The sequence below is a fragment of the Jaculus jaculus genome, chromosome 2 (assembly GCF_020740685.1).
Source record: "Jaculus jaculus isolate mJacJac1 chromosome 2, mJacJac1.mat.Y.cur, whole genome shotgun sequence".
NCBI classification, from domain to species: Eukaryota; Metazoa; Chordata; class Mammalia; order Rodentia; family Dipodidae; genus Jaculus; species Jaculus jaculus.
The window spans coordinates 33,915,017-33,937,213 of NC_059103.1; the positions used below are offsets into that span (position 1 = coordinate 33,915,017).

At 50.5% G+C, this 22,197-nt stretch overlaps 3 protein-coding genes across 3 annotated transcripts in view; 1 reads left to right on the top strand and 2 right to left on the bottom strand.

The window, feature by feature from the left end:
• The first annotated feature begins 2,955 nt into the window (after window positions 1-2,955).
• Window positions 2,956-6,038, top strand: Swsap1 (SWIM-type zinc finger 7 associated protein 1). Its single transcript, XM_045144104.1, has 2 exons — window positions 2,956-3,201; window positions 4,694-6,038. Exons 1-2 carry the CDS (start codon window positions 2,956-2,958, stop codon window positions 5,198-5,200), a joined length of 753 nt encoding a protein of 250 aa, XP_045000039.1. The 3' UTR covers window positions 5,201-6,038.
• Window positions 6,039-7,247: 1,209 nt separating this feature from the next.
• On the bottom strand, window positions 7,248-13,743 carry Epor (erythropoietin receptor). Its single transcript, XM_004667477.2, has 8 exons — window positions 13,410-13,743; window positions 12,590-12,722; window positions 12,141-12,313; window positions 11,908-12,065; window positions 11,417-11,570; window positions 11,245-11,332; window positions 9,822-9,909; window positions 7,248-9,728 (listed from the first exon to the last, which is right to left on the bottom strand). The coding sequence occupies exons 1-8, from the start codon at window positions 13,522-13,524 to the stop codon at window positions 9,114-9,116; spliced, it is 1,524 nt and encodes a 507-aa protein (XP_004667534.1). The 5' UTR covers window positions 13,525-13,743; the 3' UTR covers window positions 7,248-9,113.
• A 3,484-nt stretch (window positions 13,744-17,227) lies between these two features.
• Window positions 17,228-22,197, bottom strand: part of Rgl3 (ral guanine nucleotide dissociation stimulator like 3) — a 30,539-nt gene continuing 25,569 nt past the window's right edge. Inside the window, exons 17-19 of the mRNA XM_045143825.1 lie at window positions 21,440-21,592; window positions 21,247-21,361; window positions 17,228-18,029 (exon numbers count right to left, since the gene is read on the bottom strand). Of these exons, the coding sequence (XP_044999760.1) occupies window positions 17,887-18,029; window positions 21,247-21,361; window positions 21,440-21,592 (411 nt within the window). The 3' untranslated portion in view covers window positions 17,228-17,886. The remainder of the gene's footprint in view (window positions 18,030-21,246; window positions 21,362-21,439; window positions 21,593-22,197) is intronic.

A 22,197-nucleotide genomic window follows, 5' to 3' on the forward strand; every position in this document is an offset into this window, starting at 1 on the left:
ACACTCACTCTCTTGTCTGCCTCTTTTTCTGTTTCTCAAAGAATTTTTTTTTTTTTGAGGTAGGGTCTTACTGTAGCTCAAGCTAACCTGGAGTTCACTATGTTAGTCTCAATATGGCCTCAGATTCCAAGCGATCCTCTTACCTCAGCCTCCCGAGGGCTGGGATTAAAGGTATGCACCACCACACTCAGTTAAATTTTACTTATTTGCTTGTGGGGGGGGGGGTGGGGAGGGAGGAAGGGAGATATCCTATCTCAACATAGAAAGTAAAACAAAAAATGAAGTCTGGGGCTATAGTTCAGTGTTAAGAGTGCTTGCCTAGCAAGTATAAGGCCCTAAATTCACTTCGCAGTGCTAAGGGAACGTCAGAAAATGCTCTGGGCCAAGAAGTAGGAAGTGCAAAGGGCTGGTGTTCAGCGTGTGTGATGAGTATGTCCTTATCAGAGACTTGTGCACTTGAAATGCTGCAATGGAAGGTTGCATGTCTGTTGTGAGAGGCTGAGGTAGTATGTCTGACTAGACAGGGTAATGGTGTGCCTCAGTGGTGTGTGTGTATGAGTGTGTTAGCAATAGCATGGCTGAATTAGTGTTCTTGTGTGCATGTGTGTGCAAAGGGTGTGGAGGGAAATGTGGAATAGTTTGTATGATATGTTTTGTGTCATATAAGGTAGAACTATGCACATGTGGGTGCTGTGGGCTCTGGAAGTGGAGTATATGCGTGCAGAAATGCCATGGTGCGTGTGTGTGTTGTAGGGTGCCCAGCTGTGTGTGGGGGTGTGCTGGGGGATGTTCTAGAGCTCTTTCTTCTCCCCACGGGGGGAGAGAGAGCCCAGGAAATCACAGTTTCGCCCTGCCCTTGGGTCTCCAGGCAACTGTACCACTTTGGAGTTACCAGGAGACAAGGTTGCCAGGGTAACACAGGCATGAATGACAGCTCTGAAGCAAAGTCTGGAAGAACAGACCCAGCAATCAATCACAATAGCTCCACATTGTTTCTCATCAGTCTTACCTTTCTTCATTGACTTAACAAGGATCTTGTAAGGTGTTAAGCAGTGTTTCGAGCCCTGAAGAGACGCAAGTGAATAAGGCAGGTCCCCTGTGGATTCCTCTCTCCCAGAACTGCTTTGTCTCCCCTGCCTTTTCTTTGGTGTACACTCACTCTCCCTTCTCTCAGTACATGCAAGAAGCAAGGAGGCCAGGCCCTACACTAACCTGAAGGAAGATGAGGGTTCTCTTCAAAACTTTCACACAACCAACATGGTGGCTCACATCTATAATCATGTAAATTCAAGGGCAGCTTGGGCTACACTGTGAGTCTAGTACAGACTGGGCTACAGCATGAGACACTGTCTCAAAATTATTTTAAATCTCACACGGAGACGTTTATACACTGCTTTGCTGTAATATAAACTATTATTAGCATATTGCCATGTGTTATTTAAGTTTATTGAGAAGCTGGCTCGGTGAATGAGGCAGTCCTGCCCAAACTCTGATACAAGCATACTGACTCCTTGTCCTGGGGCAAGCTGGCCCCCTGGCCCTGTAACAAGGAGAAAAAACAGTATAAAAACACTGCACCCTTGAGAATAGCTAGAAGATAAACCATTCCCCCAACTTGTCTGGTGCCTCCCCCCAAAATGTTCAGTCAAGCAGAGGTCACTATTGTTTTTCCTAGGGTATAAAAATGCCTGTGGAGGCACTGCTATTTGGAAGTCTTACCCAAAGATATAACATTCTGCCTAGGACCCTTGATCAATCAGCGACTCCAGGTGACTATATTTTTTAGGTTTTAAAAAATATTTTATTTATTTGATATATAGAGAAAAATAGGAAGATTACATATGAATGGTGCACCAGGGTCTCTAGCTACTGCAAACGAACTTCAGACACACACTTTCCAGCACCACTTTCTGCTTTGGCTTATGTGGGTAGTAAAGAATCAAATCTGGGTCCTTGGGCTTCACAGGCAAGCACCTTAACAGACAAGCCATCTCTCCAGCCCTCCTGGTGATTTTTTTTTTTTTTTTTTTTTTTTTTTTTGTGGAGCAGCAGCAGAGGATATATTGAGGAAAATGTGAGAAAGTCTCAGTGTGTCAGGTTGAACAGGTTTAGGATTTTGGCCCGCATCCAAAGAGAAAACATTGAGTTATGCTTTCCTTAAAACTCAGAGAACGGGCTGGAGAGATGGCTTAGCGGTTAAGCGCTTGCCTGTGAAGCCCAAAGACCCCAGTTCCAGGCTCGATTTCCCAGGACCCACGTTAGCCAGATGCACAAGGGGGGCACAGGCGTCCGGAGTTCATTTGCAGTGGCTGGAGGCCCTGGTGCGCCCATTCTCTCTCTCTCGGTCTCTTTCTCTGTCTGTCGCTCTCAAATAAATAAAAATGAACAACAACAAAAAAAAGAAACTCAAGAGGTGCGGACACACTCAGCAGTGAGAGTCCCGAGCAATTGCCTATGGTCTAGACTTCATCTGCCTACTTGCCATAGCCGTCAACTCACTTGTTCAGAAGGGAAAGGATGGCTATCTTTGATCATTTTTCCAGTGGGACACTCATGTATTATTTTCATCGCTCTCCATCTCTTGTCCTCGGGGAACAGCAGCAAAACACATGCCTGTGATCGCAATATTGCTCTGAGGAAGCGCCATTCTATAGATGAGCGATCTGAGACTAGACATCTTTAGGTAACACGCGATTTGAGCCTGCGTCAACCTTCATAACTGCCCGATTAACTCCCAATAGCAGGATTTATGCAGCCTTCCACAGCGTTCCCTCGCAGACCTGCGCGCTCCTCGTTCACTGTCCTTTGCCCATCCTAAAGGGCTGGCGGAGCTAGCTTTGATGGACATCTCTGGGGACCAATGGAGAGGCTGCACACTGTAACCTATGAGGCCTGCGTTTGGGCGGGACTAAAACTGGGAAGAGAGCAGTGATTGGGCGGAAGTACTTAGCGCGCATGGCGGAGGCGCTGCGGCGGGTGCTAGACGCGGGTGGCGCGGCACGGGCCCGGAAGGAGTGGCCTGAGCCGGGCCCGCCTCTGCTGCTGCTTGGTGGTCCGGGCTCTGGAAAAACATCTTTACTCTTTGCGGCCGCCCTGGACGCGGCTGGAGAAGGCCGCGGCCCTGTGCTCTTCGTGACTCGAACGCCCCTTCAAAGCCTCCCCCTCAGTTCGCGAGCCGCGCGCGACCCTTTACGGCTCCAGGTAACGACAATTGGGCGGGATCTGAGTTATGCCACCCAATGGTGGGCAGTTTACTTATGAGTGACATGTTGGCTGACCAATGATAGGGAGCGGCAGGTGGACGACCTGGAGCTACCATGATTGGTAGACTAAGCGTGCGGAGTTTAGTGAAGATTTGTAGGTAGTCAACCTGGTGATGCATGACTTCAGTGACAGCCCTCAGGAGGCTGAACTAGGAGAATCGTCAGTTTGAGGCTAACCTGGGCTCGAGTGAGACCCTAAAAAAAAATTAGGGACTGGAGAGATGGTTTAGCGGTTAAGGCGCTTGCCTGGGAAGCCTACGGACCCAGGTTCGATATCCCAGGACCCACGTAAAGCAGATGTACAAGGTGGCGCATGCGTCTGGAGTTCGTTTGCAATGGCTGGAAGCCCTGGCGCGCCCATTCTCAACCCTGTCCCCCTTATCTGCCTCTTTCTTAATGTCACTGTCAAACAAATTTTTTTTGTTGTTGTTTTTTGTTTTGTCGAGGTAGGGTCTCACTCTGATCCAGGCTGACCTGGAATTAACTCTGTCGTCTCAGGGTGGCCTTGAACTCATGGCTGTCCTCCCACCTCTACCTCCCGAGTGCTGGGATTAAACGCGTGCGCCACCACGCCTGGCTCTCAAACAAATTTTTTAAAAATTTTATTTTTACTTATTTGAGAGAGAGAGAGAGAGAGAGAGAGAGAGAGAGAGAGAGAGAGAGAGAGAAAATGAGAATGGGCACTCCATGGCCTCCAGCCTCTACAAACAAACTTCAGACACATGTTCCACCTTGTGCATCTGGCTTACGTGGGTCCTGGGGACTCGAGCCATGGGCCTTTGGCTTTGCAGGCAAGTGCTTTAACTGCTGAGCCATCTCGCCAGCCCAGTTTTTATTTTATTTTTTAACTTTTTAATATTTTTATTTATTTGCTGTCAGAGATCTGGAGCTAAAGTATGGGCACACCCAGTTCTCTTGCTGCCATTGCAAACAAACTCCAGATGTATTTGCCACTTTGTGTCTGGCTTTACATGGGTACTGGGAAATCAAACCTGGGTTGTCAAGCAACCACTGAACCATTTCCCCAGGCTTGGCTCACACCTTTAACCCACCACTTGGGACACTAAGGTAGGAGGGTTTCTATGTGTTAAGATCAGTTTGAGCTGCAGAGTGAGTTTCAGGTCAGCTTGGTCTCCAGTAAGACCCTGCTTCAAAAGAAGAAGAAAAGTCTTGTCCTTGATCATTGGGGATGTGGTGCAGTTGGTGTAGTGCTTGCCTAGTATGGCACAGCCTGGGCTGATCCCAGGCACCTTATAAACCAGGTGTGGTGGTACACAGATCTGCCGTGCCCAGCACTCAGGAGGTGAAGGCAGGAGGAGGATCAGGCGTCTTCCTTGGTTACAGTAGTGAGTTGTAGGTGGGGAAGGATGGCAGCTATTGCAGGGAGTCTGGCTTCCTATGCTGAATCTGGCTCTTGCCTAATCTTCTAGAAGGTTCGGTTCCACTACCCACCGTCAACCCAGGAGCTCCTCAGACTCCTTTGCTCTGCCCACGAGGCCCCTGGGCCTGCGCCCTCCCTTCTGCTGTTGGATGGCCTCGAGGAGTACTTGGCAGAAGACCAAGGGACCCAGGAAGCCGCCTATTTAGCTGCCTTGCTTCTGGATACTGCAGCCTACTTTAGCGACCGACTGGGATCCAATCGGAACTGTGGGCTCCTGGTGGCTCTTGAGACCCGGGAAGAAGCAGAGAGTGGGGATAACCTGCAGCTAGGATTGATTCGACGGTATTTCCCTGCCCAGTGTTGGCTGCGGCCAGATGCAGCACACCTGGGGCAGTGGCACCTCCAAGTGTTCCTGCAGTCAGGCAGGCAAAGCCCCGGGGGAGAGTGGCTGATGACCTTCTTACCCAGCGGGGAGATGAGGATCACCCTGAGGCCCACCCAGGCTTCTACACCCAGCCCAGATAAGAAGAGTTCAAGTGCTGGAGGTAAAGCCTGAGCTTTGGTGTGTGACAACCCACGGGCCTCAGTGTCCTGTGGTTGGAATACTTAGCTTCTTTCTGGGACCTGTGCAGATTCAGAAACCTAAAGAATGTAAAGTGGCTGCAGAGATGGCTTAGCAGTTAAGGCATTTGTCCGAAAAGCCAAAGGACCCCCGTTCCATTCCCCAGGACCCACGTTAGCCAGATGCACAAGGGGGTGCATGCGTCTGGAGTTTCAGTGGCTGGAAGCCCTGGCGCACCCATTCTCGCTCCCTCTCTCTGCCTCTTTCTCTCTCTCTCTCAAAAAAAAAAAGAATGTAAAGTGATTTTTGCTGTTTAAAAACTAGCATCACCGGGCGTGGTGGCGCACGGCTTTAATCCCAGCACTCGGGAGGCAGAGGTAGGAGGATCACCGTGATTTGAGGCCACCCTGAGACTACATAGTGAATTCCTGGTCAGACTGAGCTAGAGTGAAACCCTACCTCAGAAAAAACAAAACAAACAACAAAAAAAACTAACATTATTGGGGTTGGTGGTGTGACTCAGGTGGGGTACATGTCCAGTATATGCAAGGCCTCTAGGTTCCATCCCCAGCATCCCACGAAACAAGAAAACCTGGCTGGGGAGAGAGCTCAGAAGTTAAAAGGTGGTTACCATGCAAGCAGGAAGGCCTGAACTGTTCTAAATTCATTTCCCCAGCACACAGGTAGACAGCAGGGTAGGGCTACACATATCTGTAACCTCAGTCCTATGGGGAGCAGAGACCAGAGAATTGCTGGGGCTTATTTAAAACAAAACAAAACAAAACAAAATAAAACAAAACAGCTGGGCGTGGTGGTGCATGCCTTTAATTCCAGCACTCAGGAGGCAGAGGTGGGAGGACTGCTATGAGTTCAAGGCCACCCTGAGACAAGAGTTAATTCCAGGTCAGCCTGGACCAGAGTGAGACCCTACCTGGGGGGGGGGGGACCTACAGCTCTATGGGCTGGAGAGATGGCTTACTGATTAAGGCACTTGCCTGTATAGCCTAAGGACAGACCCAGGTTCCACTCCTCAGAACCCACATAAGTCAGGTGCACAAGGTCACACATGGGCACAAGGTGGCTCATGAGTCGAGTTCAATTGTAGTGGCTAGAGGCCTTGGATCTCTCTGTCATAAATAAAATAACTGCAGTTCCAAGTTCAGAGAGAGGCTCCGTCTCAAGAGAATACATTGATGAGAAGAACATTTTTCTCTGGCCTCCAGGTGTGCACAAAGAGCATGGTGGTCTACACACACACACTCCCTCCCCTCTCTCCAAACACCACTCCCTACATACTATACATACGCAAAAATAAATACCTAGGTCTGAGGAGGCGGCTTAGCAGTTAAGGCACTTGTCTGTGAAGCCTAAGGACTGTGTTTGACTCCAGGTCCCATGTAAGCCAGATGCACAGTTATGAAAATGCTAAGGTCACACATGCACACAAGGGGATGCACATGTCGACTTTGATTGCAGTGGCTGGATGCCCTGGAACACCTTCTCCCTCCCTCCCTCCCTCCCCCCCCCACATTAAAAAAAAAAAAGCCAGGCATGGTGCTACATGCCTTTAATCCCAGCACTTGGGAGGCAGAGAGGAGGAGGGTCTCTGTGAGTTCTAGGCCAGCCTGAGACTAATTCCAGGTCAGCCTGGGCTAGAGTGAGACCCTACCTCGAAAGAACAACAACAAAAAAGCCCAACATCACTGTATATATATTGTGCTCATTATTTTTTGTTTGCTGTTTTTTTGTTATATGTTTTATTTTGTTTGCTGCTTTAAATTGTATAGTTTCATGGTGAATATAAACGTATGACACTTTCTTCCTTGTTGAGTCAACATTATTACAAACATTCAGTGACATTTTCTTTTTAATTTAATTAATTTATTTGAGAGAGAGAAGAAGAGAATTAGGCAGGTAGAGTGAGAGAGAATGGGTGTGCCATGGCCTCCAGCCCCTGCATACAAACTCCAGATGCATGTACCCTCTTATGCATCTGGCTTACATGAGTCCTGGGGAATTGAACCTGGGTCCTTTGGCTTTTCAGGCAAGTGCCTTAACTGCTAAGCCATCTCTCCAGCCCTCAGTCACATTTTTCATATATATATGTATAAACTCATGATCCTCCTGCCTCTACCACCTATGTGCTAGGATTACAAAAGTGTACTACCATGCTGTCTTCCCCACTGCATATAATTCCATATGTGATTGTATCCCTACATAAAGCCAGCTATAGTGGTGCATGCCTGTAATATATCACTGTGGAGGCAAAGGCAGAAGGATCAGGAATTCAAGGTCATCCTCCATTATGAAGCTTAAAGACAGACAGAGCTAAGTGAAAAACCTGTCTCAAAGAAACAAACCCAATACTGGGGAGATGGCTTAGCAGTTAAGGTGCTTGCCTGAGAAGCCTAAGGACCCAGGTTCAACTCCTACATAACCCAGATACATAAAATGATGCATGCATCTGGAGCTTGTTTGTGGTGGCTCGAGGCCCTGGCATGCCCATTCTCTCTCTCTCCCAAATAAATTTTAAAAAATATATCAAAAAGCCAAAAGAAGTATCTTGTCACTTTCAGAATGAAGCTTATGTGTTGTTATTAATAGCAGAGATTAGCTAGAAGCCTGCTAAGCAGTTTCCCTTTCATTGGGTGTACATTTCCCAGCATCTTTTGAGTTATGTGAACATTTTTTTTTCTCAAATATTTTGAGAAAGAGTGAGAGCACTCCAGCTGCTGCAAAGGAACTCCACTTGTGCATCTGGCTTATGTGGACACTGGCGAATCAAACCTGGGTCTTGGGCTTTGCAGGCAATCAAGCGCCTTAGCTGCTGAGCCATCTCTCCAGCCCCAGTCATGTGAACATTTTCCAGCATCCCTTGGGTCACATGATTATTTCTAGCCAATAGATGTGAAAGAGACAGCTCATTTTTCAGGCCAAATTCCCAAAATGGCCCATAAAATATAGTCTCTTCCCTTGTTGGCTAGCAGGTCAAAGAGGATCCACTCTGAGGACCCCAAGATGATCCTAAGGAAAGATGAACCTACACATCACAACACTTTAGGCTTCTGACTCATCCCAGACGGCTGCCCCTGAGTTATATGAGTAAGAAACAACTCAGTGGGGTTAAGCCTCTAGGATCTAGGTGCTGCATGTTTTCGTAGCTAATTTAAATTTACACTGTCTAATTCATGATGGTTGCTGTTGAGATTTTGCCAGATCTAGAACTTCATTTTTCAAACGTTTTATTTTTTGCCCATGGTTGTGTCAGGGTCTCTTAATATACAAACGAACTTCAAATGCATGGGCCACTTTGTACCTGGCTTTATATGGGTACTGGGAAACCGAGCCTGGGCCAGCAGGCATTGCAAACAAGTGCCTTTAACTGCTGAGCTGTCTCTCCAGCCCCAGATGTAGCATTTCAGTCTGAGGGTGAACTACTGTCTCTATGGTCCGGGCCCAGGGAAAGAAGAGTAGATGGTCTAGTAGATGGATGGGATGTGGCTCAACTGGCGGAGGGCTTGCCTCACATGCACAAAGCCCTGGGTTTCATCCCCAGCACTGAATAAACCAGGTGGTATGCTGCACACCTGTAATCCCAGCACTTAAGCAGGCAAGAAGATCAGGATTTCAAGGTCATCCTTGGTTACAGAGTGACCCTGGGCTACATGTGACCCTGTCTAAAAAAAATCATGGTAGAAAAATGTATACATATATATCCACATATACAAACAGATAGCTATACATCTTTAAAAATACTATGAAGTTGTAGCTTCCTGTCCATGATGGGTTGGATGGTTAGTCATACCTTTAGCCCTGAGGGTGGCCCCACAGACCCTGTTGAATAAGTCTTGGGCCTGGACTGGCCTTGGAGTTTTGTTGGATTCCCAAGCAACTGTAGGCTGGAGTCCTAAGAACAGGCCACATAGCTGGGAGGCACAGACTCTGGCACTGGAATAAGGCTGTTCTCATAAGGATGGGAGTAGGTGCCATCAGATGAGTCTCGGACTCCTTGGGAGCTCCCCGAGCTGTAGTCAGTTGAGATGCCTGAGTCAGACACCACGAGGTATAGGTACTTTAGATGGGGTGGGGTGGGAGGCAGCTCAGGAGGCAGTGCGCGGGGCTGCAAAAGCTGAGAGCTGGGGTCCAGGATGGTGTACTCAAAGCTGGAAGCCGAGGCACCCTCCAGCCTGGGCTTCAAGGCCAAGGCAGATGAGCACGAGGAGGATGCTTCGGAACCATCACCCACAGCTGCTGCGTCCACACTGCCACCAGCTGGGCCTGAGAGGTCATCAGTACTTGGACTCCGGGGTAGCAACCACTTGTCCAGAACCAGGTAGGTGTCCCGAGTCTTCTCACTGCCCACCGGCTCCAGCAAGGGCCCCTCGTCATCTGCCCCTGGCTCCCCTGCCTGGGTCACCCCCCAGCGGCGCTCAGAGAGGACTTCCAGGTGGGCAGGTGGGTCCTCTGTGAAGGGGGTGCAGGGGCTCCACAACAGACAGCCATCATGCTGGGACAGCCACAGCTGGGAAGACAAGCACCCACCTGTTCAGGGCCTGGTCTGTGATCCAAGCAGCAGCAGGACAGTCCCAGGCACTGAGGGTACAAGGTTACCTACCTGGAAGTTGCCCTTGTGGGTGGTGAAGAGGCCCTCAAACTCACTCTCGGGGCTTGGGATACCAGGCCATATCTTTTGCTTTAGAGCCCTGTTGAAGTCATTAGGAGTAAGTTCACATACTTGAGTCCCCAAATGCTCACCGGCCTACGCTCAGCCTCCTAGTCAAATGCTCACCGGCGTACGCTCAGCCTCCTAGTCGCCTATCAAGCACCAGGGACAAGGAAACAGGGCCTTTGGCTGAAACATCAGCAAGACCCTGCAAAAGGGTAACTGGAATAGAGTTTCGGGGGATGCACAGGAGTTCAAAATAAAATAAAAGCCTGGTGTGATGGCACAAAACTTTAATCCCAGTACTTGGGAGTCAGAGGTAGGATCTCTGTGAGTTCAAGGACAACCTAGGACTTAGAGTGAGTTCCAGGTCAGCCTGGGCTGAGACACTACCTCAAAAAAAAATTGGGGGACTGGAGAGATGGCTTAGCGGTTAAGCGCTTGCCTGTGAAGCCTAAGGACCCCGGTTCGAGGCTCGGTTCCCCAGGTCCCACGTTAGCCAGATGCACAAGGGGGCGCACGCGTGTGGAGTTCGTTTGCAGTGGCTGGAAGCCCTGGCTCGCCCATTCTCTCTCTCTGCCTCTGTCTGTCTTTCTCTCTGTGTCTGTCGCTCTCAAATAAATAAATAAATAATTAAAAAAAATTTTTAAGAGCTTAGAATGTAGCTTAGTCACTGGTATGGTGCTTGCCTCGCATGTGAAAGGCTCTGGGTTCAATCCCCAGCACCATCAAAAAATTGTGTATGGTGGTGGTGGGGGGTTGTGTGCGCTATTTTCTAAGTAAATGAACAGAGCCATGAAAGACATCCAGGAGATGAACTTCACCAACAAGAAAGGCAAGGCGTTCCAGGCACAAGGAACGATATGCAAAGGCTTTGGGAATGTGAAATGACATGGCGTATGCGGGGAATTTATACGTCCTCAAAATGGCTGCTCGAACCATAAAGCACCTGGGTTTAAATATTTTCTATTGAACCATCTGGTTGAGTTGCCGAGGCTGCAGACATGGGAGAATAGGCAGCCTCTGAGGACTTTATGGGCTGGAGAGATGGCTTAGCGGTTAAGCGCTTGCCTGTGAAGCCTAAGGACCCCTGTTCGAGGCTCGATTCCCCAGGACCCACGTTAGCCAGATGCACAAGGGGGCGCACGCGTCTGGAGTTCATTTGTAGTGGCTGGAGGCCCTGGCGCGCCCATTCTCTCTCTGCCTCTTTATCTGTCTCTCAAATAAATAAATAAAATAATAATAGTAATAATAATAATAATAAAAAGACTGGGGGTCAGGTCTGTCTTGCATTCCAGCACTGACTTCTCTCAAGGGCGTTACCTTGGGCAAATGCTGGCTGCTCTCTGAGTCTGGGATAGGGAAAGGGACTCACCGGCGATAGGAGAGCAGGGCCATCAGTGCCAGCAGCAGCAAGATGAGGACGAGGACGAGAGAGAGCGTCAGGATGAGGGGATCCAGGTCTGGGAGGCCGGGAGGAAGTCAGGGTGGAGAGGTTTGGCCACGGGTTTCCGCCTCCTCCCCCACCCCCTAACCTGGGGTCTTACCACTGGCGGTCAGCAGCGACACAGGCTCAGACCAGGCGCTCCAGAAGCCGCCGAAGCTGGGCTCGGCCATGCGTGCGCGGACCGCGAAGGTGTAGCGCGTCCCGCCGCGCAGGTTGCTCAGCACGCACTCCGTGCGGCCCTCCAGGATCTCCACCTGGAGGCAGCCCAGTGAGGGACAGAGCAAGCAGAGAAGGTACTTGGGAACATGGTTCAGCGGTTAAAGGTGCTCACTTGCAAAACCTGCCGTCCAGGTGTTCAATTCCCCAGCCACCGTAAAGGCGGGCAGGCATTCGATTGCACACACACGTGCAAATAAATACGCCTGGGGTCTTTGGATGCGAGGATTTGGGCAGGCATGCGTAAGGGGGTGTGTCAGTGGGCTTGTAGCTATCTTGAGGTTCTTGGCCATGGGATGCTGAGAGACGGACTAGGGGATGGGACTGTGGTGGCTGTCTAGTGGGACTTGGGGAGGCAGATCTCCAAGGTCTCACCCTCTGCACTCCCCCTGCTCCATTGCCGATGGAGACGTCCACCTCGTAGCGGATGTGGGTGGTCATCGGTGCCCCAGGCGGCGGGAGCCAGCGCAGCAGCACGTGGCTGCCCTCCTCGGCCCTGCGCGCCAGCAGCCCCGTGGGGGCGTCCAGCAGCACTACGGAAGGCGGTGGGTCAGATGCCGGGAGGCGGAGGCCCCGGTGCCCAGCGCTGCCCCGGCCCCGGCACTCACCCACTTCATTGATGTGGATGATGCGGTGGTAGCGCGCAGCGCCCGCGGCTGTGACGTGCAGCTCCAGCGGCACGAAGCTCGACGTGTCGGCGGTGGGCAGCGAGCACCAGAAACGCACCGCGCCGCGGGCGGTGGGCGCCCGGTGCAGGCGGCATGCCTTTCGTGGCTCGCCCCTGGCGCCGGGCACGCGGGAGGGAAGGAACAAGTTGGCAGGTGGGATTAGAACCTCCCGAACCCAGACCGCGGGCGCTCTGACGACCACCACGAGGGGGCGTCCAAGACCAGCGCGGCGCCCAGGTGTCGTCCCAGCCCCGGCTTCCCACTCGTAACCACGAACGACTCTACGGTCGCCTGTCTCTAGGCCCCCAAGGGACATCTCCGGCTACGCTCTCCGCGGAGCTCGGTCCCGCCTCCCTCCTACAGCTGGGGCGACGCCCTCGGGGACTCACTCGAGCTGGTAGGAGAAGCTATAGTCGGAGCTCTCCGCGGAGCTCGCCGCTTCCTCCCAGAAGCACACCAAGTCCTCCAGGCGCTCGGTGAAGCACAGGAGGTCGTCGGAGCCGCGCGCGGCCAGCAGGGCCGCTGGGGAGGTGGCAATGGGAAGGGGAGGTCAGGGAGCCCCGTCCTCTCCACGCCTGCTTGGATCCGATAAGGAAAAGAAAAAGGCCCCGCCCCCGCCCCCAGCGAGGTCTTCGAGGGGTCTGCAGAAGTGGCGCCCCTCGGATCCCAGCGCAGAGCCTCCGCCCCGGTGCAGGGCCCAGCCCCGAACGTGCGCGCTCCGTGGGTGTGTGTGGAGGACGTGGCCCCCTATCGGCTCCAGCAGGCTGTCCGCGACCCGATAGCGCCAACCGTGTCCCCCGCCCCCTTCCTCCTCCTGGCGGAGTCCAGGGATCCGGCACCCGCCCTTAAACCCTGTTTACAGTCGCCCCCAGTCCTGACTCCTGGACTCGAACCCCAGCTTTACCCTCCCTTTCCCATTGAAGGTCTGTCTGGCCATTTCCCCAGGGACTCAGAACCAGTAATCCCCCTGCCCAACGTTAGTGTCTCAGACTCCCTTCAAAGACAAAAGCTCCCCAGGCCACACTGGAGATGGTGGAGGGGCGGCTTGCTTAGACCCTAGAAACATGAGTCCTCAGTACAGAACCTAAGGCCCTGTTATGAAGGTTCGCATGGGGTATGGCCCCAGGACCCAGGCTGGGAGTACAGGCACTCAACATTACCCTGTAAGACCTAGGATGGGTTAAGGGGGGTCCACAAACAGCTCCTTACCTTTGCCTTCAAACTTGGGGTCTGGGAGGCTGGGCAGGGGTGCCCAGGCTGTCCCAGCAAGCAGGAGACAGAGGGGACCAACTGGAGACCAGAGGGGTGACCTGAAGTGAGCCATGATGTAGTCGCCCCCACCGCCCCAGGGAGCCCAGGGCTCCAGCCCCTCAGTCCTGCACCCGTTGTACAGTCCACAGCTGGGTCAACAGCTGCCTCCGCCGGACACAGCTGACCAGGCCCTTCCCGGATCCGGACCTTCGAAGCGGCAGCTCCCCCAGGAGGCGGGGCCGGCACTCAGCCTGGGGAGAGATAAGCGCCTGGCCTGGCAGGAGGGAACAGGGGCCCTCCAGGGCCCAGTAGCTAGCTGCTCAGGGGTGAAGGGGGTGGGTAGTGGAGGCAAATCCAGTTGCAGCCTCGGACCCATTTTGTGTGTGTGTGGCTTATGTGACTGTAGACAAGTGTTTTACCTTATTAGAACTTGAGTCATCTCATCTATAAAATCTAGCCTGCTGCATAGCAAGCATTCCATAAACTTAAGCTGCCAATCCTATCTGTGTAATCACATCACTTCCCATCCGGAAATTAATAATCTTAATAACGACTATAGCAGTTAGTATTTGTACAGGGTGTGTTGTGGGAGAAAATGGTTCTTTATGTGTACCATCACACATACCCTGGAGTCAGAGATTCAATTTGTGACCATTTATTTGGTTCTAGGGGTGGAACCCAGGGCATTGAGCATGCTAGGCACGAGAACTGCCCTCACTGTTGGATTCTAGGCCAATGTTCCACCACTGAGCTGCATGGTAGCATTGTTTTGGGTGTTTGAGACAAGGTGTGTAGCCCAGGCTGGCTTTGACTTGGGATCCTTCTGTCACTGCCTCCTCAGTGCCTAGATTACCGAAGCATGCAAACCATCTTGTCCTGCTTTCTAATTTATGTTTTATTGTGATGGTAGGGTCCTGGGTACTGGGGAATCAAACCTGGGTCCTTAGACTTCTCAGGCAAGTGCCTTAACCGCCAAGCCATCTCTCCAGCCCCCCCCCCCTTTTTTTTTAATTTTCTGGGCATGGTAGTACATGCCTTTAGTCCCAGCACTTGGGAGGCTGAGGTAGGAAGATTGCTATGATTCTGAGGCCAGCCTGGGCTACAGAGTGAGCTCCAGGTCAGCCTAGGTTAGAGTCAGACCTGCCTTGAAAAACACAATTTGGGCTGGAGAGATGGCTCAGCAGTTAAGGCACTTGCCTGCAAAACCAAAGGACCCAGGTTCAATTCTCCAGTACCCATGTAAGCCAGATGCACAAGGTGGCGCATGCGTCTGGAGTTTGTTTGCAGCTGCTCCTGCATCAGCTTGCCCAGTACTGAAATTAAGTAGGTTATTTTATGCTTAGTGAGTCAGGGTCTTGTGCAGTGCAACCTTTCTTGGAACTTTCTGCATAGCTGGGATGACTTTGAACTTGTGATCCTCCCCAGTGCTGGAATGTCCAGGCAGGGGTCTATAGTGCTGGGGATTCAAACCGAGGGCTTCGCGCGTGCTAGGTAAACACTCTCCCCACAGAACCAGGTCCTCAGACTCACAGAAGCAAAAACCTTCAACAGCTTGCTGGGCACTGCAACTGGCCTATCACCCAGGACGTGTTGATTCTTCTAGCTCCTCTCCGGCACAGTCTGTCCCCTGCCAGACTCCACATTATTTTGGATTTTCTCAGTGAGTTCCAGGGGTGGACCTAAGATCCCAACCTAGCCAATCAGCATGTGAACATTCCTCTGAACAAAGTGACTGGTTCAGGGATAGATAAATGACACAAGTTGAACAAATGGGTACCTGTTTTGGTCCTTTGGATAGTCCCAGGAGGAGGGGCTGTTTCTTCCTGTGGATAAAGCTGACAGGATATAAACCTGGGATTACTGTCCCTGTGAGGGGCTAGCCTGCCTTGGAGTAGGAATTAGTTGGAAGGTTCTTTTGTAGGGCTGGGGAGATGATTTAGTGTAGCACAAATTGCTGGTCACACAAGAACAAGGACCTAAGTTTGGACCCCAACACCCATATAGAAGCTGCCATGCTGGAACATGACAGTCCCAGTTTGAGGGAGACAGAAACAAGAGGATTCCTGGGGCTTGTTGGCTAGCTAGTCTAGTTGAATGGGTAAGCTCTGGGTTCAGTGAAAGACCTTGTCTCAAAAAAAGTGGAGAGTGGCCAGGCATGGTGGCACACACCTTTGATCCCAGCACTTAGGAAGCAGGGGTAGGAGGATCGCCATGAGTTCAAGGCCACCCTGAGACTCCATAGTGAATTCCAGGTCAGCCTGGGCTAGAGCAAGACCCTACCTTCGAAAAACCAAAAAAAAAAAAAAAGGGGGGGCGGGGAGAGTGAAGCTGGGCGAGGTGGTGCACGACTTTAATCCCAGCACTCGGCGGGAGGTAGAGGTAGGAGGATTGCCATGAGTTCAAGACCACACTGAGAATACACATCACATACACAAATACAAACTTTTCATTGTGGTTTTGGAACAGAGTAGGGAGGCACACATCTGTAAAACCAGCACTTGGGAAGCAGAAGCAGAAAGATTAGGAGTTCAAGATGATCCTCAGGTATAAAGCAAATTTGATACCAGGCTGGATCTAACTTCCAATTGCTCTTTTGGCTACTGCCATAGAGAAAGAAAATACAGTGGTGTGAGATAATTTATTTATTGAAAGTAACCTCCAAGTCGTAGCAACCTAATATGGCAGTTTTATGGATTCAGAAGTCCAGGCTCTTCACTTGTTGCTCAGTTGTTCTGAAGATAGGAACCATCCAATCCAAAATGATCCATATCACATCTTCATTCCAACCAGCAGAAAGCAAAAAGGGGGGGGGGATACACCCTTTCCTTTATGCAGCTTCTGGGATTGACCCACTTTCTCTGATCTCTTATTGGCCAAGAATTAGTCATGTGGCCATACCTTGACTCACCGAGATCCTTCTACCTCTACCTCCTGAGTGCTGGGGTTAAAGGCATGTGCTACCATGGTCAGCTTGCTTTTTTTTTTTTTTTTCCTTTAGTTTTGTTTTGTAGGGTTTCATTTTAGTCCAGGCTGACCTGGAATTCATTATGTGGTCTCAGGGTGGCCTCGAACTCACAGTGATCCTGCCTCCTAAATGCTGGGATTAGAGGCATGCACCACCACACCCGGTGGCTTTTACTTTTTTATTTTGTTTGTTTTGCTGGGGATGTAGAGCACTTTCCTGTGATGTGCAAAGTTCTGGATTTGGTCGATAGTATGGTGTGTGGTGGAGATACTTTGATAAAGGGTCTCTTATGTAGCCCGGGTTGTCTCTAACTCGCTATGTAATGCAAATGACCTTGAACTCGAATCCTCCTGCCTCAGCCTCTGTAGTTCTGGGATGACAGGAATGAGGTTTATGCTGTGCTGGGGATGAAACTCAAGGCTTTGTGCATGGTAGGCAAGTACTCTACCACATCCTAGCTATTTTGTGGTCTTGTTTTTATTTTTGAGCCAGAGTCTCGAAAATAAATAGTTCAGGTTATCCTCAAATACACTATGTAACCCAGCCTGGCTTGAAATCCCCGCTCCTCGTCTATCAGTCTTCTGAGTGCTGGGACTACAGGTGTGCGCCACCTTGCTGTTTTCACTGCCTGCTGGTTGTTTTTTTGTTTTTTTTGTTTGTAGAAGATGAAGTTGTCTTGGATCCCAAAAGAATTTTATTTCTTCCCTCTCCTCCTACACGCATGGCAGCACAGGCACACCCCCACGGAAGCTGGGCGGGAGAGCTCCTGAACCCTGTGCGCCCCCTCTGACATCAGTCATAACTTTTCAAGTAGCTTTATTAGTTTATTTATTAGCTTATTGTTTTGTGCAATTCTGGAGAACAAGCCCAGGGCCTGGGGCATACTAGGCAAGAGTTTTATCACTGAGCTATACTTTCAGCTTTTAGGGTTCTTGTTCTTTTGTTGTTGTTTGGTTGGTTTTCTAGGTAGGGTCTCACTCTAGCCCAGGCTGACCTGGAATTCACTATGGAGTCTCAGGGTGGCCTTGAATTCAAGGCCATCCTCCTGCCTCTACCTCCTAAGTGCAGGTGTGTGCACCACGCCCAGTGTAGGATTCTTGTTCTTAATCAGTTCTGCACTCTTGTGCTGGGGACATAGAGAATGCAGAAGGCCTTGGATTCAGTCACCAGCGCTACATGAACCTGGTGTGGTGGTGCATGTCTGCAATCCTAGTGCTGGGGAGATGAAGGCAGAAGAACCAAGACTTCATCTAAGACCTTGTTGAAAAAAAAAGTTCAACATTCTTGCCACCCTCTAGCCACACTGTGGATAATGTCTTTGGAATTGTCCAGGGGGTCAGAGAGATGTGGTCCAGTAGGCTAAGTCTGGGAGAAGGGGTCAGAAGATACAGAGAAAAATGACTTCTACAGGGGATTGAGGTTCCCAAGGAAAGTGACTCCTTTCATCTTGATGGTGATAGAAGCCAGGTCTCAAGCTGTCCGTGTGGCCTGGAGTGAGGTCGGGGAGACATGGGGCATGTGCTGGGCCTCCTCCTTCCTCCGCAGCATGAAGTCACCTGGGGCAGCAGGGCTCATAGCGTAGAAGACATTGGCAGTGTCAGGAATCAGGAGCTCTGCGTGGAAGAGGGAAGGATGATGGGTGGCTCTGGCACGATCTCTTATCTCCCCTACCAAGGATCTGGGCAGCTTTCTGTTACTCATATAACTTCCCCTACACTCAGCCCTCCCCCAAACTATTTCCCATGCAAGCTCAGGCTGCTGTCTCCATGAGCATGGATCTCTACATCCATCCTGAGAAGCTCATGGCCTTCATGCTCAATACCCAAGCAATGCCTAAGCATACAGACACAATTATATATTCATATGTATATTTACACATGTGTTAAAGTATCCTGGAATCCCAGAAAACCTGACACTACCGACACAAGACCTTTATAGCAGGAGGAAACATGACATCAAAACAGAAGAAAGACTGATAGGACAGAAGAAGGGATTCAGTAGAGGGGGGATTGGGGAGGAGAAAATGGGAGTGGTGGGTGGGAATTATTATGGTTTCTTGTCTATACTTATGGAAGCTGTCAATGAAAAGTAAAACAGAGGCAGAATGAGCAGGCCACGCTCCTGGTGTCTCCCCACCTCCCCGGTCCCTGGTCCCAGTGCTCCTGCCACCTTGGGACAGCCCGGACCTGCCTGCGTGCTGCAGAAGCCTTTTGTTGTTGTTTTGTTTTTCGAGGTAGCCCACGCTGACCTGGAATTCACTGTGTAGTCTCAGGCTGGCCTTGAACTCAAGGCGATCCTCCTACCTCTGCTTCCCGAGTGCTATGACTAAAGGTGTGCAACACCACGTCTGGAAGAAGCAGGACTTTTGCTCTGCCTTCTGGGTTGACCTGCTCCTGGGCCCCCAATTCCCAGATCCCCTGCTCTGGAAGATGCACTCGCAGAAAGGTAGCGAGACCTGAGGAGATAAACCAGCCCTTGCATTTCAGCCAAGACGCAGGTGAAGAGATGAGCAAAAGTGCTGCTTCTGTGGTGAGCCTGATACCCAGTGTGTACAATACAAACCCTGCAGATACTCAACACATACCAAAGCAAGTAGACTTAAAACATACCCACCACGGCTTGTACATGAGGGGCAGAAAGACTGTAAGAGCCACAGGCTGAGACATCATGCCTGGAGGCACTGCCTCCCCCCAGTACCTGACTGCTGCTCCCACAACGCATAATCCACAGTGCTATAGGGAGTACCAGCAACCTCACCGAGGAGGGCTCCCTGACAGAAAGGGAGCAGGGAGGAAGGAAAAGATGGTACAACACATGATGTATCCATAAAATAAAGCATGTTCTTAAACGGCCTGGTGGCACACGCCTTTAATCCCAGCACTCAGGAGGCAAAGGTAGGAGGATCACTATGAATTTGAGGTCACCCTGAGACCACATAGTGAATTCCAGGTCAGCCTGAGCTAGCGTGAGACCCTACCTTGAACCTCAAAAAACAAACAAAAAGTATGTTCTTTTGTTTGTTTGTTTTATTTTTATGTATTTATTTATTTGAGAGGAGAGAGAGAGAATGGGTGCACCAGGGCCTCCAGCCACTGCAAATGAACTTGACACATGCACCCCCTTGTGCATCTGGCTTATGTGGATCCTGGGGAATTGAGCCTCGAACCAGGATCCTTAGGCTTCACAGGCAAGCACTTAACCACTAAACCATCTCTCCAGCCACAAAATGTATGTTATTAATAATAAAAACAGTATCATTTTTAAATTAAAAAAAAGTTAAAACAGAGCTGGGCATGGTGGCACATGCCTTTAATCCCAGCACTCAGGAGGCAGAGGTAAAAGGATGGCTGTGAGTTCAAGGCCATTTTGAGATTACCTAGTGAATTTCAGGTCACCCAGGTTTAGAGTGAGACTGTATCTCAAAAAAACAAAAAACAAAACAAACAAACAAAAAAGGCTGGAGAGGTGGCTTAGCAGTTAAGGCACTTGCCTGCAAAGCCAAAGAACCTAGGTTCAATTCTCCAGGACCCACAAAATCCAGATGTACAAGGTGGTACATGTGTCTGGAGTTTGTTTGCAGTGGCTAGAGGCCCTGGCGCACCCATTCTCTATCTGCCTCTCTATCTGCTTCTTTCCCTCCCTCTCAACTTAATAAACACACATACACACACGCACACACTCGTACGTGTGCCAAAAAAGTTAAAAGCAGGGCTTTTAAGAGAGATGGCTCAGCAGTTAAAATGCTTGCTTGCAAAGCCTGACGACCCGGATTCAATTCTCCACTACACATGTAAAGCCAGATGCACAAAGTGGTGCATGCCTCTGAGGTTTGTGTGGAGTGGCAGGAGGCCCTTACTCTCCTCTCTTTCTCTCCTAATACATAAATAAATAGTTTTATTTTTTTAAAGTTAACTCTGCCAGGCGTGGTGGCGCACGCCTTTAATTCCAGCAGAGGTAGGAGGAACACCATGAGTTCAAGGCCACCCTGAGACTACATAGTGAATTCCAGGTCAGCCAGAGCTACAGTGAGGCCCTACCTCAAAAAACCAAGATAAATAAACAAACAAACCAACCCTGGAGCTATGGCTCAGTGGGTGAGGTGTTTGCTGTGCAAGTGTGAGTGGTTCAGATACCCAGAGTCCACATAGAGCTAGATGAGGCAGTATGTGTCTGTAAATCCAGCTCTCCTATGGAGAAATGAGAGACTCTCTAGAAGCTCACAGGTCAGCTAGCCTGGGGCATGCAATAGCAAAGCAAGAAGCTCTTGGGCCGGAGAGATGGCTTAGCAGTTAATGTGCTTGCCTGTGAAGCCTGTGAAACCCAGGTCCGATTCCCCAGTACTCACGTAAACCAGATGCACAAGGTGGCACATGTGTCTAGAGTTTGTTTGCAGTGGCTACAGGCCCTGGTGTGCTCATTCTTTCTCTATCTACCTGTCCCCGCCCTCAAATAAATAAAATTAAAAATTCCTTGAAAAAGAAGCTGTGTCCTCAAACAAGGTGCAAGGACAGGACCAACCCCAGAGGTTGTCCTCTGACCTACACAGACACACCAAAGGTCTAACAACCTCTTACACTCCCATCTCCCATTTGACCCTGGACAATCCCATTGTTCCTTATGTCCCATGAGGATGACCCCCCTACCTCACCCCAGCAGTTGAGACACAGATATTTTATTGCCACTTGACTCCACCCTGCTTCCCCAACACTATGTCTGAACTGCCTGGTGGCCCTCTGACTCAGGGTCACATTGGGTTCTATCCTTGACCCCCAATCAACCTGATGCTCTCCCAGATGCCTCCAGGCGGGCGCTCAGAGCTACACCCCTTACCCCTGTCTCCAGGCAGGACCTGGAAGAGCTGGTAGTCACGAGCCCATGGCTGGGGAATGTTGTGCTTCTCCAGGGCTCGCTGTACCACACTGGGAGCTTTGTCTTGACTGGTTAGCTGCAAAGGAAAGAGAGGAAGTAAAGTCACAGGACCCCCACTCTGAGGGCAGGGCTGACCCTGTGCTGGGTTCCTCACCAAGATGCTCCGATACAGGTTCCCATGATTGTTGTTGATGCTGACACGAATGACGCGGGCCTCTGAGCTTGGCTGTCCAGGGAGGGAGACTCGAGGGCTACTCAGGGTCAAGGTCATGGGCTTCGAGCCTGGTGAGTCCAGATTTAGGGGCAGCTGTAGGCAGTGGGGACAGACTCTATAGTTTTGTTCATCTGTAGGTACTGAGTGGTGTAGACCATGATGTCCTTCCCCTGCTGCAGTCAGCCCATGGGCACACATCCGGAGTCTCACATCTCATTCCCCATACACCCAAAGCCACCATACCTGGACCTCAATTTCTCTTCACAGAAACAATGCATATAAGATCCTTATACACCCAAGCCTCTATTCACACAGACAGCATCCTGTATATGCTCATGGTTGGTCTAAATCCAAGAGCCCCTGCCAAAAAACAGCCTCAGGAGCTGGGCGTGGTGACGCACACCTTTAATCCCAGCACTGGGGAGGGAGAGGTAGGAGGATTGCCGTGAGTTCGAGGCCACCCTGAGACTACATAGTGAGTTCCAGGTCAGCCTGAGCTAGAGTGAGCCCTTACCGCGGAAAAACAAAACAAAACAAACAAACAAAACAGTCTCAGGGCTGTAGAGATGGCTTAATGGTTAAGGCGCTTGCCTGCAAAGCCTAAGGACCTAGGTTCTATTCTTCAGAACTCACAAAAGCCAGATGCATATGGTGGCACATGTGTCTGGAGTTCATATGCAGTGGCTAGAGGCCCTGGC

What these genes read in the sequence shown, in the direction of transcription:
- Swsap1 (XM_045144104.1), top strand. Translation starts at nt 2,956, where the DNA reads ATGGCGGAGGCGCTGCGGCGGGTGCTAGACGCGGGTGGCGCGGCACGG. An exon ending in GCGACCCTTTACGGCTCCAG is followed by an intron (nt 3,202 to 4,693) that starts GTAACGACAATT and finishes CTAATCTTCTAG; the next exon opens with AAGGTTCGGTTCCACTACCC.
- Epor (XM_004667477.2), bottom strand. Translation starts at nt 13,524, where the DNA reads ATGGCTCACTTCAGGTCACCCCTCTGGTCTCCAGTTGGTCCCCTCTGT. An exon ending in AGCTTCTCCTACCAGCTCGA is followed by an intron (nt 12,314 to 12,589) that starts GTGAGTCCCCGA and finishes GCCCGGCGCCAG; the next exon opens with GGGCGAGCCACGAAAGGCAT. An exon ending in GTCGCTGCTGACCGCCAGTG is followed by an intron (nt 11,333 to 11,416) that starts GTAAGACCCCAG and finishes CCGGCCTCCCAG; the next exon opens with ACCTGGATCCCCTCATCCTG.